The sequence below is a fragment of the Nerophis ophidion genome, linkage group LG02 (assembly GCF_033978795.1).
Source record: "Nerophis ophidion isolate RoL-2023_Sa linkage group LG02, RoL_Noph_v1.0, whole genome shotgun sequence".
NCBI classification, from domain to species: domain Eukaryota; kingdom Metazoa; phylum Chordata; class Actinopteri; order Syngnathiformes; family Syngnathidae; genus Nerophis; species Nerophis ophidion.
The window spans coordinates 48,462,765-48,477,336 of NC_084612.1; the positions used below are offsets into that span (position 1 = coordinate 48,462,765).

At 42.0% G+C, this 14,572-nt stretch overlaps 1 protein-coding gene across 1 annotated transcript in view; it reads left to right on the plus strand.

The window, feature by feature from the left end:
* Positions 1 to 9,290, plus strand: part of nudt3b (nudix (nucleoside diphosphate linked moiety X)-type motif 3b) — a 27,415-nt gene extending 18,125 nt beyond the window's left edge. Inside the window, exons 3-5 of the mRNA XM_061885478.1 lie at positions 5,227 to 5,271; positions 5,351 to 5,435; positions 7,770 to 9,290. Of these exons, the coding sequence (XP_061741462.1) occupies positions 5,227 to 5,271; positions 5,351 to 5,435; positions 7,770 to 7,966 (327 nt within the window). The 3' untranslated portion in view covers positions 7,967 to 9,290. The remainder of the gene's footprint in view (positions 1 to 5,226; positions 5,272 to 5,350; positions 5,436 to 7,769) is intronic.
* The last annotated feature ends 5,282 nt before the right edge of the window (positions 9,291 to 14,572 follow it).

Here is a 14,572-nt window from a genome sequence, read left to right on the forward strand (position 1 = left end):
ATCGGCAACTATTTTTATAATCTATTTCAATGAATTTAATCGATTAGTTTTTGCAGCCCTAGTTTCATGTCTTCCTTTGAGCGATATTTCCCCACATCTACTTTGTTTTAGCAATAAAGAATATTTCAGTTGGTTTTATCCTTTTTTGTGGGAACATTGTTGATTGTCATGTCATGTTGGGATGTACATTGTGGACGCTGTCTCTGCTCCACAGTAAGTCTTTGCTGTCGTCCAGCATCCTGTTTTTGTTTACTTTCCAGCCAGTTCAGTTTTAGTTTCGTTCCCTTAGCTTCAATGCATTTTTTTAGGGGCACTCACATTTTGTTTATTTTTGGTTTTAACATTAGATACCTTTTCACCTTCACGCTGCTTCCCACTGTCATCTGCATATTGTGATCACGACAAACCATGTTTCCGACATCTACATAGCAATTAGCTACCGGCTGCCACTTACTGATATGGAGGAGTATAACATTGTTACGCTGCCGAGCTCTACACAGCACAGACACTCAACAACATGAATTGATTAACGTGGACCCCGACTTAAACAAGTTGAAAAACATATTCGGGTGTTACCATTTAGTGGTCAATTGTACGGAATATGTACTGAACTGTGCAATCTACTAATAGAAGTATCAATCAATCAAAAAAAAACAACACATTATTTGTAGATTATAATTACTTGTTTGCAAAACATATTTTTACCCCAAATAGGTGAAATTACATAATCTCCCATGGCACACCAGACTGTATGTCACAGTACACTAGTGTGCCGTGGCACAGTGGTTGAAAAACTGCTTTAGAGGAATTAAATTGCTGCCAATTGTTTTAACACATGCTAAATCACAAAGAAATAATTCTGAGCATTAATTAGGATGTCTCTGCTCATAAACTAATCGTCTATTCAGCTTTTCAGGATGCCATTCGAGGCTCTAGGAGAGGATTTTACTGTAATGATTAATGAATAATTAAACAGTTGTCAGGCTGTAAGTGGAGCATCTATTAGGTTGTTGGAGTCTCAATGTTCTTTGCTACCAGGATCATCTGTCTTATATTCATACAATAGCTACTAAAAGTTGTTTATTATTTAGCTGTATCTCAGTTTTTCTTAGGAATCTCTTCCAAAAAGTCAGACGAAAATCGAATTATATAAAACCGACTCTTGTTGGCGATGAGCAGAGAGGGGAAGCAAAACTCAAGCAGACGCCACCTTTCATATTTTGTCAAGTTTTTCCAAAGAAAAGTTGTTTATTTCCCCTCATCCTCAATAGAATAAACCTAGCATAGATTATTCTTGTGTGGAACGATAACACAATAAAAAGTATTGGCTATTGATTGGTTCCAGGCTTGACTGTGCTTAACACATTTCTGCAAAGTAGGGTTATTATTAATAAATGAAATAATTTCATAGTTGGAGCATTTGACTGTTTATGACCTAAGTATGTGTTTTTAACATATTTAGATTCCTCAAAACATGAAATAACACGCGTGTTGTCACTCTTACACTGTTCTACTGTAGATTAGCTCATAGTAGTAGTAGTAGTACTAGTTGTTCTTCTTCTTTTTCTTCTTCTTCTTCATGTTGTTCTTATTGTTCTTCTTCTTGTCGTTCTTGTTGTTCTTCTTCTTATTCTTCTTTCTTTGTTCTTCTTCTTGTTCTTCGTCTTCTTCTTGTACTTCTTCTTCTCCTCCTCCTCCTCCTCCAAGTATCATTGCTGTGGTTTTCACCCAGCCACTAAACAAAAATACTTCATCACATCTTGGGTAATTCCTCCAAGTTAGAACCGGGCTTCCATGTGCTGTAACCCCCACTGTGTTTTGCTCTGCAAAGCTTAGTCAACAGTCGGCAGTTACGATTTACTGGCTTTGATGTTAGCATCGCGCGCATTCGTCGTCGTTCCACATCTCTTAAGCCAAACCTGCAATATTGATGCGGAAGATGAAGTGCATCTTGAATCAAGACAGTGCATCTCCTTTTCACATTGCCCTTGTTAGCAATAATGGCGCTAGGATTCACATCGAGTCTGGTCCATCTTTTCTTTTCAAAAAGAGCGTGCGTCACACTTTCACCAATGTGAAGATACAAATCAAGCACATAGGCATGGATACTGTTTCTACAAACATTTGAGAAAGAATGGGCCGCCGTCAGTGATTTCCAGCGTGGAACTGTCATAGGATGCCACCTGTGCAACAAATTCAGTCCTAAAATGTTCTCGCTCCTAAATATTCTAAAGTCAACTGTCTGCTTTATTATAAGAACATGGAAGAGTTTTGTGAAGAACAGCAACTCAGCCACCAAGTGGTAGGAGTGTGTAATTTCATAACATTGATTTTGATTCATTATTTTTTAAGCTGGGACGGCGTGGCGAAGTTGGGAGAGTGGCCGTGCCAGCAATCTGAGGGTTACTGGTTCACTCCCCACATTCTACCATCCTAGTCACGTCCGTTGTGTCCTTGAGCAAGACACTTCACCCTTGCTCCCGATGGGTCCTGGTTAGCGCCTTGCATTGCAGCTACCGCCGTCAGTGTGTGAATGTGAATAGTGTCAAAGAGCTTTGAGTTCCTTAAAAAAAGGTAGAAAAGCGCTATACAAGTATAACCATTTACCATTTAAGCAATGAAAAACAAAAACAAATGCTCAGCGATCCAAAAGGGCCCCACTCATACAAGTGTTAAAAAAAAGTGAAGCATATTTCCTTAAATCTCTCAATCAACTAGAGATTGTTTTTGTTAGTTATCCATCCATCCATCCATCTTCTTCCGCCAATCCGAAGTCGGGTCAGGAGGGCAACAGCCTGAGGGGAACCCCATTTGTTAATTATATCATGTTTATTTTGATTTGGTTTTTTTTTCAATGTGTTTGTTTGTTTTATTGTTATGGAAAACTTAGGTTTTATATTAAAAAAGCATAAAATATGCAATATTTGTCAGCAAAAATGTTTCAAAGTGCAATATTTGAAGTGAAGTAATTAGAGCCTTAAGTAGGTTAATAATTCATAACATTAATTTCGATTCATTATTTTTTAAGCAAAGAGTTAAAAAAAAAAATCTAAAATTCTCAGAGATCCAAAAGGGTCCCACTCATACAAGTGTTAAAAAAAAGTTCCATAAATCCATCTTCTTCCGCTCATCCGAGGTCGGGTCGCGGGGGCAGCAGCCTAAGCAGGGAAGCCCAGACTTCCCTCTCCCCAGCCACTTCGTCTAGCTCTTCCCGGGAGATCCCGAGGCGTTCCCACGCCAGCCGGGAGACATAGTCTTCCCAACGTGTCCTGGGTCTTCCCCGTGGCCTCCTACCGGTTGGACGTGCCTTAAAAACCTCCCTAGGGAGGCGTTTGGGTGTCATCCTGACCAGAGGCCCGAACCACCTCATTTGGCTCCTCCATGTGGAGGAGCAGCGGCTTTACTTTGTGCTCCTCCCGGATGGCAGAGCATCTCACCCTATCTCTAAGGGAGATAGGGTGAGAAGCGGAGGAAACTCATTTTGGCTGTTTGTACCCGTGATGTTATCCTTTCGGTCATGACCGAACATAGTTTTAGAATTTTAGTGTAGATTTAAAACATTTTTATGTATGAAGTTTACATTTTTAATAAAACTTTCTTGCCCTTTTTGTTAAAGAAAAACCTTTAACACAATATGCAATATTTACCCCAAAAATGTCAAAGTGCAATATTTGATGTGAAGTAACTGGAGCCTTGAATAGGTCAATAATTCATTATTTTTTCAAGCTATGAGTTAAAAAAAAAAAAAATCAAAAATTCTCAGCGATCCAAAAGAGTCCCAATCATACAAGTGTTAAAATAAGTGATACATGTTTTTTTAATGCTTAAATCACGCTATCAACTTCAGATTTTATTTAATTATAGGTTTTTATTTTTTCAATGTTTTTTTGTTGGATTTGTAATTTTATCACAGAAAACTCTGTTTTTATATGAACAAAACACAAAATATGCAACATTTTCCCCCAAAAATTTTAGTCTAGATTTTAATTTTTTTTATATATATATATAAAGTTTACATATTTAATAAATGTTTCCTGCCTTTTTTGTTAAAGAAAACCTTTAACACAAAATATGCAACATTTACCCCAAAAATGTCAAAGTGGAATATTTGATGTAAAGTAACTGGAGCCTTGAATAGGTCAATAATTCATTATTTTTTTAAGCAATGAGTAAAAAAAAAAATAAAAAAATTCTCAGCCAGCCAAAAGGGTTCCACTCATACAAGTGTTAAAAAAAAGGATTAAATCTCTCGATCAACTTCAGATTTATTTGTTAATTATACGTTTTTATTTTTTCAATGCGTTTTTTTGTTTGTTTTACTTAATTTTTTGTCATTGAAAACTTAGTTTTTATATGGAAAAAAACACAAAATATGCAGTATTTGTCCCAAAATATGTTACAAAGTGTAATATTTGCAGTGAAGTAACTCGGTGGTTCTCAACCTTTTTTCAGTGATGTACCCCCTGTGAAAAATGTTTTAATTCCAGTACCCCCTATTCAGAGCAAAGCATTTTTGGTTGAAAAAAAGAGATAAAGAAGTAAAACACAGCACTGTGTCATCAGTTTCTGATTTATTAATTTGCAATAAGAGTGCAAAATATTGCTCATTTGTCTTTCTTGAACTATTTGGAAAAAAGATATAGAAATAACTAAAAACTTGTTGAAAAATAAACAATTGATTCAATTATAAATAGGATTTCTACACATAGAAGTAATCATCAACTTAAAGTGCCCTCTTTGGGGATTGTAATACAGATCTATGTGGATTCATGAACTTAGTTCTAAACATTTCTTCAGAAAAAAATAAATCTTTAACCTCAATATTTATGGAACATGTCCACAAAAATCTAGCTGTCAACACTGAATTTTTCATTGTTGCATTTCTTTTCACAGTTTATGAACTTTAATTCATATTTTGTTGAAATACTATTCAATAAATATATTTATAAAGGATTTTTGAATTTTTGCTATTTTTAGAACATTTTTAGAAGTAACTGGTGCCTTGAAAGGTCAATAATTCATAACATTGATTGTGATCCTTTTTTTTTTTTTTTGAGCAATGATGGCTTCAAACAACAACAAAAAAACAGCAGCTGTATTAGTTAACATTGTAACTTTGTATGCTTACTTTTCACATGTTTGCTCTTTTAATGCACTTTTTTATGTATTTATAGTTTGAATAGTGTAGATGTGAGGTCTCACCGGCTGAATGTTTGTCTCTGGCAGGCGGGGGTGAAAGGAACGTTGGGTCGCTTGGTGGGCGTGTTTGAGGTGAGTTAATAAAGTCCAGTGCATTTGTATGTTTCAAGTGAAACTCTATTTATTTTATTCTCCTTCCACACGCACACAGAACCAGGAGAGGAAACACAGAACCTTCGTGTACGTTCTGATCGTGACTGAAGTTCTAGAAGACTGGGAGGACTCGCTCAACATTGGTAAACAACACTCTGTTTTCTCGTCAAAGCGTAGCAACGTCATGGATCAACTCCCGGGGGGTGAAATGACCCCCTTGTTTCCTATCAAATGCACATACTTCTCCATTGGGGCTGCACGATTTTGAGGGGGAACAAATGTTTTTTCTCGCTCCAAAATTAAGATATGGTTTGCAATTGTAACATTTTATAAATATACTTGCATAAAATGAGTGAAAGAAGACATGCTACCTTTATACTGTCAATCAACATACGATATATTGTTAGTTATAGAGCGCATTGAGATTTTAGGAAAATATATTTTTGTATTAGCCACACCGGATTATAAGTCAAAGATATATACTTTGTGAAATTAGTTATTTACACAGAAATATTCTGTAAATGTTTATTTACATACCTTAATAGTTTTCATACGGTGTCTGTAATGCGGCAGTAAAAAGGCTAATCAAACAAAACAGAAGTCATGGTCATGGACCCACTAGCTGCGCGAGCTAGCTCTCCAATCAGCTAAACAGACTCAATAACTCCACGGGGACGTTTTGGTGAATTCACTGAGGAATTTCAAAGTGAAACAAAACAAAAATAATGCTATTGTAAGTTAATAATATCAACACAGACACTTGTAAACGTGTTAGCTAATGCTAACAATGCTAGCTTACATTACAATAGCACTTACAAATATGCATGAAAACATTACTATCAAACATGCGACCGTTTAGTAAGTAAGAATTGTTTTAGTTATATTGTAAAACCGACAAACGCCGGATAGTCGAATCTCGGATTCAGAAAGAGCAGTGTCGTTTTCGTCCTGGTCGTGGAACTGTGGACCAGCTCTTTATTCTCGGCAGGATCCTTGAGGGTTAATGGGAGTTTGCCCAACCAGTCGACATGTGCTTTGTGGACTTGGAGAAGGCATTGGACCGTGTTCCTCGGGAAGTCTTGTGGGGAGTGCTCAGAGAGTATCAGTCTGTGATTTTGGCGGTCCGCTCCCTGTACGATCATTGACAGAGCTTGGTCCGCATTGCTGGCAGTAAGTCGGACACGTTTCCAGTGAGGGCTGCCCTTTGTCTCCGGTTCTGTTCATAACTTCTATGGACAGAACTTCTAGGTGCAGTCAGGGCTTTGAGGGGATCCGGTTTGCGGTCTGCAGGATTAGGTCTCTGCTTTCATCTGGCCAGGGTCTTCAGCTCTCACTGGATCGGTTCGCAGCCGAGTGTGAAACGACTGGGATGAGAATCAGCCCCTCCAAGTCCTCCAAGGTTCTTGCCCTGAAATGGGTGGCTTGCAACCTCTGGGTTGAGGAGGGGATCTTGCCCCAAGTGGAGGAGTTCAAATACCTCAGAGTCCTGTTCACGATTGAGGGAAGAGTGGATCGTGAGATCGACAGGCAGATCAGTGCAGCGTCCTCAGTAATGCGGACGCTGTATTGATCCGTTGTGGTGAAGAAGGAGCTGAGCCGAAAGGCAAAGCTCTCAATTTACCGGTCGATCTACGTTCCCATCCTCACCTATGGACACGAGCTTTGGGTTATGACCAACGGACAAGATAACGGGTACAAGCGGCCCAAATGAGTTTCCTCCCCCGTGTGGCGGGGCTCTCCCTTAGAGATAGGGTGAAGAGCTCAAAGTAAATCTGCTGCTCCTTCACATGGAGAGGAGGCAGATAAGGTGGTGGTTTTGGCATCTGGTCAGAATGCCCCCCGGACACCTCCCTAGGGAGGTGTTTAAGGTACGTCCGACCACGGAAGACCCACGACACGTTGGGGAGACTATGTCTCCCGGCTGGCCTGGAAGCTCCTCGGGATCTTCCGGGGGGAGCCGCACTAAGTAGCTGGGAAGAGGGAAGTCTGGGATTCTCTGCTTAGGCTGCTGTCCCCGCAACCACACCTTGGATATGCCGAAAAAAGATGAGTGGATAAAAAAATTGAAATGGACTCTTATTCCTATAGGCAAAAATTTTACTTAACTAAATATCAAACATCTTTAAGAGCTTTTTTTCACCAGTTTGAAAACGAGGTCTGCTTCGTCACTCGTTCGTCTGTGTTGATGGGCTCGTATTTCCCCTCCCAATTGAAGCTGAAATATCACCACAACCTGACATGTTTTTCCTTTTAGTTTGTTGTTACTTTGCGCATTTCGGTCTCTGCAAAGCTCCGCCCACGTAGACAAAAGATTGCAGGGCTCACTGCATTCAGTTATCTATCGATTCTGATTGGCGGACACATCTGTCACTCACACGCCAACGAAAAGGTTGCCTACTGAAAGTCTGGCTGTGGGTGAATGGTGCAGCCCTAGGGTCCGTGTCATACGAGTGTTGACGTCTTGTTGTCGCCCACAGGGAGAAAAAGGGAGTGGTTTAAAATCCAGGATGCGGTAGAACTGTTGCGCTGTCACAAGCCTGTGCAGGCTACCTACTTCCAGGCCCTCCAGGAGACCTGCCCCACCAGCAACGGGACCCCTCTGGTGGCCACGATAAGCGGGGACCTGTCCCCCACCTACACCCTCACCCAGAGCTCCGTCTCAGATGTCAGATAACTAAAAACCTTTTTCTTCTGCTCTGCCTTGCCAACTCTGCCGTGCTATGACGGCACAGACTGCATGAAAGCCCCCCCCCGGCCCTACGGACGCACCTCACCTTTTTACCGTCATGTAAATGTGTGTATCTAATGCTTTCCAACAGCCTTCATTTTCTTTCCCCGGCCACACCTCTCTTTTTGGACGGTCACGCGTATACAGTCTGGAACAATCACTCGGCGGGGGAGTGACAGAATGTCAACATTTCAGCGTTTCCTCCCACTTCCTGTCCGTTTTTCTTCGATTGTTTACAACCCCCCGGTAGCGTTGAATCCACACCCCTCCCGGAAACTTCACCAGTCCGAGCACAAAGAAGCCTTGAACACTTTGTTGTCCACACCTTCTTTCTGTCGGTATGCCGGCGGCGTTATATACTGTGAAACTGTAGGAGAGGACTCCTTGTAAATTATTTCTGTATAGATTAACCGTAAAAGGACCGTCTTTCAACCCCCCCGGGGAGTGAGAATCCTGCGAACATGCGAGACGGATCCTTTTTGAAGTCCGCGGTCCGACGCGGGACTGATTTCTTTCTGGACCACGGTCCTCCCAGCTGTGACCAGATGTTGTGTGCGTGAAATGGATGGTGGCAATGTAATAAACGGCGGATCTTCTGTCACCACCCCGGCTGGTTGGAGGGATCCCTTTTTTTTGGGAAGTTGCTGACTGTGCAAGAGGGTTTTTCCTTATTATTCTAACGACTGAATCCAAGAGACTTCCTCAACCAGTTAAAAAGAACCTTGAGGAGTCTTTATTTTTATTGGCGCCTATCAGAAAAGGCCAAAGTCTGGTTTTACGACGGTCTTTCAAGGAGTCTAGATGTGACTGTGGAGGGCGTTGACCTCGTCTTATCAGATACTTGGTCCTGGTCTAACACTACTTTGTGCTTGATTTGAGTTGTCTGCTTTAAAAAGGACGTCCTTGACTCCCAAGTGACCACGGTATACAAGTGGACTGTAGTAGCAACGTTCATTTGAAGGTGTCCACTTTGACTCCCAAGTGACCACGGTCTACAAGTGGACGGTACTAGCAACGTTCAGTTGAAGGTATCCACTCTGGAGTCAGAAGGCTGGCAAGTGGCTCCATCTGGTGGTCGAGTTGACCACGTGCAGCCCACCTGAACATTGATTGGCTCCATAAAAAATATATTTCTCCCAGCCAATGACCTCAGATCGGAAGCAACATCCTCACACTTGTTGGACACTGAGAGGGTTCTAGAATAAAGCTCAGCGCAGGACTGAAGATTGTAATATAAATGTGCCAACAATAAACACCAGTATTTCACGTACTACCTCCTCTGACTCGCCTTTTATTGGGCTTTTACCTGTACTAGTATAGTATCGCGGTACTAATGAATCTACAACGGTACTAAACTCTCTCTTTTTTTTTTTTCGTGCCCTGATGTGGGATCTGAGCCGAGGATGTCGTCGTGGCTTGTGCAGCCCTTAGAGACACTCATGATTTTGGGCTATATAAGCAAACATTGATAGAAAAGTACCGGGCATGACGTCATGACATTGCTGGTTTTACGAGAAGAGGAGCATGTTGGGCAGCGCACACATACCGAGTACTTACGAGCAGACACAGTGTGTAGACAGAAAAGGGAGAACAGACGCGTTTTGGTGTAAAAAGTAAAGATGAAGATGAAGGTATAACACTGAAACTCCCTCAGGAGAGAGATGCTTTAAGACATGGGTAGCAAGCTAACTTCTAAATCACTAATCTTGGCCTCCGTGGCGACAAATAAAGTAAGTTTCTTACAAGTAGCATTATCACTGGAGGACGAGGGATAGCGAAACATGCTTCACTGCACACTGTAGGAGGATAGAATAGTTGAGCGGCGTCACAATGTAAACAAATGCCATGGGTGGATCTACACTTGACGTCCACTGTAATGATACCAAGTACAAGTATATATAGATATGTATATATATATATGTATATGTGTGTGTGTATATATATATATATATATATATATATATGTGTATATATATATGTATTTATAAATGTACATATATATATATATATGTATGTATATATATATGTATATGTATGTATGTATATGTATGTATGTATGTATATATATGTATGTATATATATGTGTATATATATATGTGTATATATATATATATATATGTGTGTGTATATATATATATATATGTGTGTGTATATATATGTGTATATATATATACATGTGTGTATATATATATATGTTTGTAGATATATATGTATATATATATGTGTGTATGTATATATATATATGTTTTTATATATATATATATACACACACACACACACATATATATGTATATGTGTATATATTGTTGCGTTTTGACCATATCTTCCTCTTTTTGGGCATTTAAGCTACTGGTCACCCCCAAGTTCTTTGGTTGACACAGAAGCTGGTTTTAAATGAATCCCAGACAGAGTAGCTATTTTGACATTTTATTCCAAAGCTTTGGGAGACCACTCTTATGAACAACACATTCAAATCGCATCGCCCAAGTTGATCTGACAATACTACGGAAGTCTTTCCTTTTTCACTACCCCACTCGCCCTCTACCCTTCCCCTCCAGAGTGAATCCACATATCTATTCTCCCCCTAAACCTGGGACATTTGAGATAAGAAGGGTGTTAGGGCTACTAGTCACATTCCACGCTCAAGGTCTACACATGCACACCACTTAGCTGTTTTCAAATATGACTAGGATTTAAAAAGAAATAACTCTTGAATATGGATACAAGTAGATAGATAAATAAAGTACTATCTAATCTAAGATATCTAACTCTGTCAATTCCCCTTCAGATCTTCTACAAAAGATCTCTGACACAATTACAAAACTTCTTAAGCACCAGCCCCACATTAAAGTTTTAGCAAGCTCACACTAAAATAAAAGCATAGTTACATGGGAGATAGATGGAGTCCACATCAAAGTCATCATGGTCAGCGAGGGAAACTAGCAATTCTTGAAAGTCACCACTTTGCTTGACCCCCTTCAGAGACATAGCAAACCCAAAAACAGGGTGGGGTTGACCTTCTACGGCTCTATCAATGATGCAGGTGCAAAGAGACCTGCCAAAGGTGCCTTGGAGCCAATCTTTGAAGGGGTCAGAGACACCAGAAACTTCAGTAAGTTCCTTAGACAGGGCTTGGAGGCCCTCTGGACCGAGTCATCTGGGGCGGTGTTGTTTGGAATGAAGGTAAAGCATTGGTCACCAAACATTGCACACACACCTTCTTCCTTGGCTAGGATGCGGTCAAGGGCTATGCGGTTCTGGATGGCCATGAGGGAGGTCGGGGCAAGTTGTTCAGCAAGTCCGTCAACAGCATCCTGAGTCAGGTTGGTCAGTCTCCACAGATTATAAAAAACATAGTTTATGCGTTCTACATTTTTAGTAGCAGTCACAGGGAAAATATTACCAATGACAGGAAGGTTCTCGAAATCTGCACCAGATTCACACCACAATTTATTTTGTGTGGGGACCCCCTTGGTTGCCCTATTGCATCAAAGTAAACACCATCAGGGTTTCTCATCAAATCAAAGAAACCCGTTGCTCTCCTCCTAGATAGAACATGGCGGTGTCGGCGGGAAGTTAGAGAGGCCGCTGAAACAAGAGTTCCAAGGAGTGTTAATTTGGTACCCACTAGGGTGAGTGGGGTCACCAGTCTAACCATAGCACAAAGCCCAACGGCTGACGTGGGGATTCTAATGTACAGTCTGTGCTCCCCACAATACCAGAATCAGTCAGCCCATGCCCAAGGGCCTATTTTGGAGCCATCTATCAGTGTGGTGCACCAGGAAGGGTCAATGTCACCCAATTTGTTGGGGGTTGAAGAGGGTCCTGTGAATTGAAAACACATGTAATTTAGCGTTTGGGCCACAAAGGGAAGAAGTCGGGTGGAATTGTCAACAGGAGGGTACACACTAGCCAACAAATCGCACCCTGGCGGCGTGGGCTCAGAAAACAAGGAGATAAGGCAGTTTGAGCCATCTCTGTCCGTCAACTTAAAAGGGGCGGGGTAAGTGTGGGGAAAGGGACGTTCAGCAGAACAAGCAACACAATCACCCATATTTTGGCTCTTGGCCAAGTTAGTCATCCACCTGAGCCACAGGTTGCCTGCACCGCTCCTAGGGTCAAAGCTACCAGGTATTCAGTGGTGATGTAAATAGTATACACAGATGTGAGCCTTTGAAACGTCACCGAGGTGGAGTGACACTTTAGGTGCTGCAGAGGTAGTTGACGCCCTCTCAAGGACATTAATTTTAATAATCTCTTTAGAGTCTATGTTTTTGGTAGTCCATCGTATCCGATGATGATTTCCACTTCTTCTATTGGTGGGTTTTGAGGTGACTAAAAAGTCCAATACGAGAGCCACGTGGTCTATTGCAATGGGGGCATATGAAGATAGTGTTTGTTGTGGTCTTGGCTGCAGGGCCCATCTTCCTCATCTGGCGTTTCCCTTCCCTTGCTGCTCTTCTCTCCTCTTCAAAATGTTGAAGGCCTTCATGACAAAGTTGCCTCCAGAGAGGGCGATCTGAGGCAGAACTTTCCAGCTGTGTGTGTTGTATTCCACACCTCTTGAGAGTTATTTTCAGTTGGTCCTTATATCTCCGCTTTTGGCTTCCTACAGATCTCTGGCCATGATGAGTTGTCGCGGAAGTCTATCAACAGGCATTCTGATGGTGTGGCCGGTCCATCGCAATTGGTACTTGAGAAAAGTGGCCTCCGTGCTCTTCGTACCAGTTTTGCTAAGGACCTCCGTGTGTGGCACACGATCATGCCATGTCAGCCCAAGGATCCGCTGAAGACATTTGATGTGAAAGTTCTCCAGCTGTTGGATGTGGTGGCGATACAGGGTCCAAGCTTCACAGCCGTATAATAGTGTGGAGACACAGATGGCTTGGTAGACTGCCACCTTGGTACGTATGCTGAGGTCTTTGTTCACATACACCCTCTTAAGCAGTCTACCAAAGGAGGCTGAGGCAGACCATATTTGATTTTGAACATCATTGTCCATGTTGCAGTTTTCGGAGAGGATGCTCCCAAGATATTTGAAGTCAGGGACTATTGCTAGGGGCTTGTCATCGATGTTAAAGACAGGTGATGGTGGTTGAGTTGGCGGAGGGGAGTTCCACTGGCAGAGTACTTCCGTCTTTACAGTGTTCACAGTGAGACCCAGTCTACTATAGGCCTTCACAGCAGCTGTTAGCGTCGGCTGCAGAGCATCTGATGTATGTGCCACGAAGGCACAATCATTAGCATACTGTAATGTTCACAGTTTTGACCTTGGTAGCTGCCTGCAGTCTTCTGATGTCAAATAAGCTTCCATCCAACCTGTAATCCACCAACACACCACTGCTTCCCTCAACTTCTTTGTGCAGTAGCCAGGTGACACTCATGAGGAAGATGTTAGATAGCACAGGTGCAAGTACACAACCCTGTCTGACACCTGTGGATACCTTGAAAGGCCTAGACTCCTGTCCTCCTGTTGTTACCTGAGCCATCATCCCCTCGTGAAAACTTTGCAGGATGTTTACAAACTTCCGCGGGCAACCAACCCTGAGAAAGACCGCCCAGAGCAAGTCTCTGTTGACTGTATCGAGGCCTTTGATAGGTCCACAAACGCCATGTACAGATCTTGATGTTGCTCCAGACACTTCTCTTGTAGCTGGCGTGTAGTGAAAATCATGTCAACAGTGCTGCGATTTTTCCTGAAGCCACATTGAGAATCAGGCAACAGGTGTTCTGTTACGCTTCGTATGAGTCTTGACAGCATCACTTTGGCAAGAACCTTGCCGGCAGCAGACAGGAGGGATATTCCTCTACTACTGTCACAGACAGACTTTTCACCTTTCCCTTTATATATGGTTACGACATTTGCATCCCACCTTTGTTGGGGGACTGCTCCGCGCTTCCATAAATCAGCAATGTAGTGGAAAATTGCTCTGATACAGAGATAGCCTCTCTGATTAAGAATCTCTGCAGGGATGCCATCTAGGCCAGGGGTCTTGTTGTTCTTAAGTGACCTAATTGCAGGCCAGACTTCAGAGAAGGTTGGCGGAAGATCCAGTTCTTCAATAGTTGGGTAGCGGGGCAGCTCACCCAGCACTGCCAGATCAGAGGTGGCAGGTTGGTTTAAAAGTGTCTGGAAGGGTTCTGCCCATCTGTCAACAACTTATTTCTGGTTCTTTATGAGGGTTAAACCATCAGACGACTTCACAGGTGAGACAGATGAGTTCCTGGGGCCATGGATGGTTTTCACAGCATTATAGAAGTTGTGCATGTCGTTTTTCACTGCAAAATGTTCGATTTCTTAAGCCTTGGCAGTCCACCAGTCATTTTTCAGTTTTCGTAGGACAAGCTGTACCTCCTTCCTCGATGTTCTTTAGTGCTGCTTTAGCCTGACAGATGTAGGTTTGTTCAGGGCTGCGTTATGGGACTTGTACATGGTGTTCAGTATGGTTCTGATGGATTCTGAGTTTTCGTCAAACCAATCCTGATGCCTCCTACGGCGGTAGCCAATAGACTCGGCTAGATCCTCAGAGCTTTGAGCTAAGCTTGGTCCAG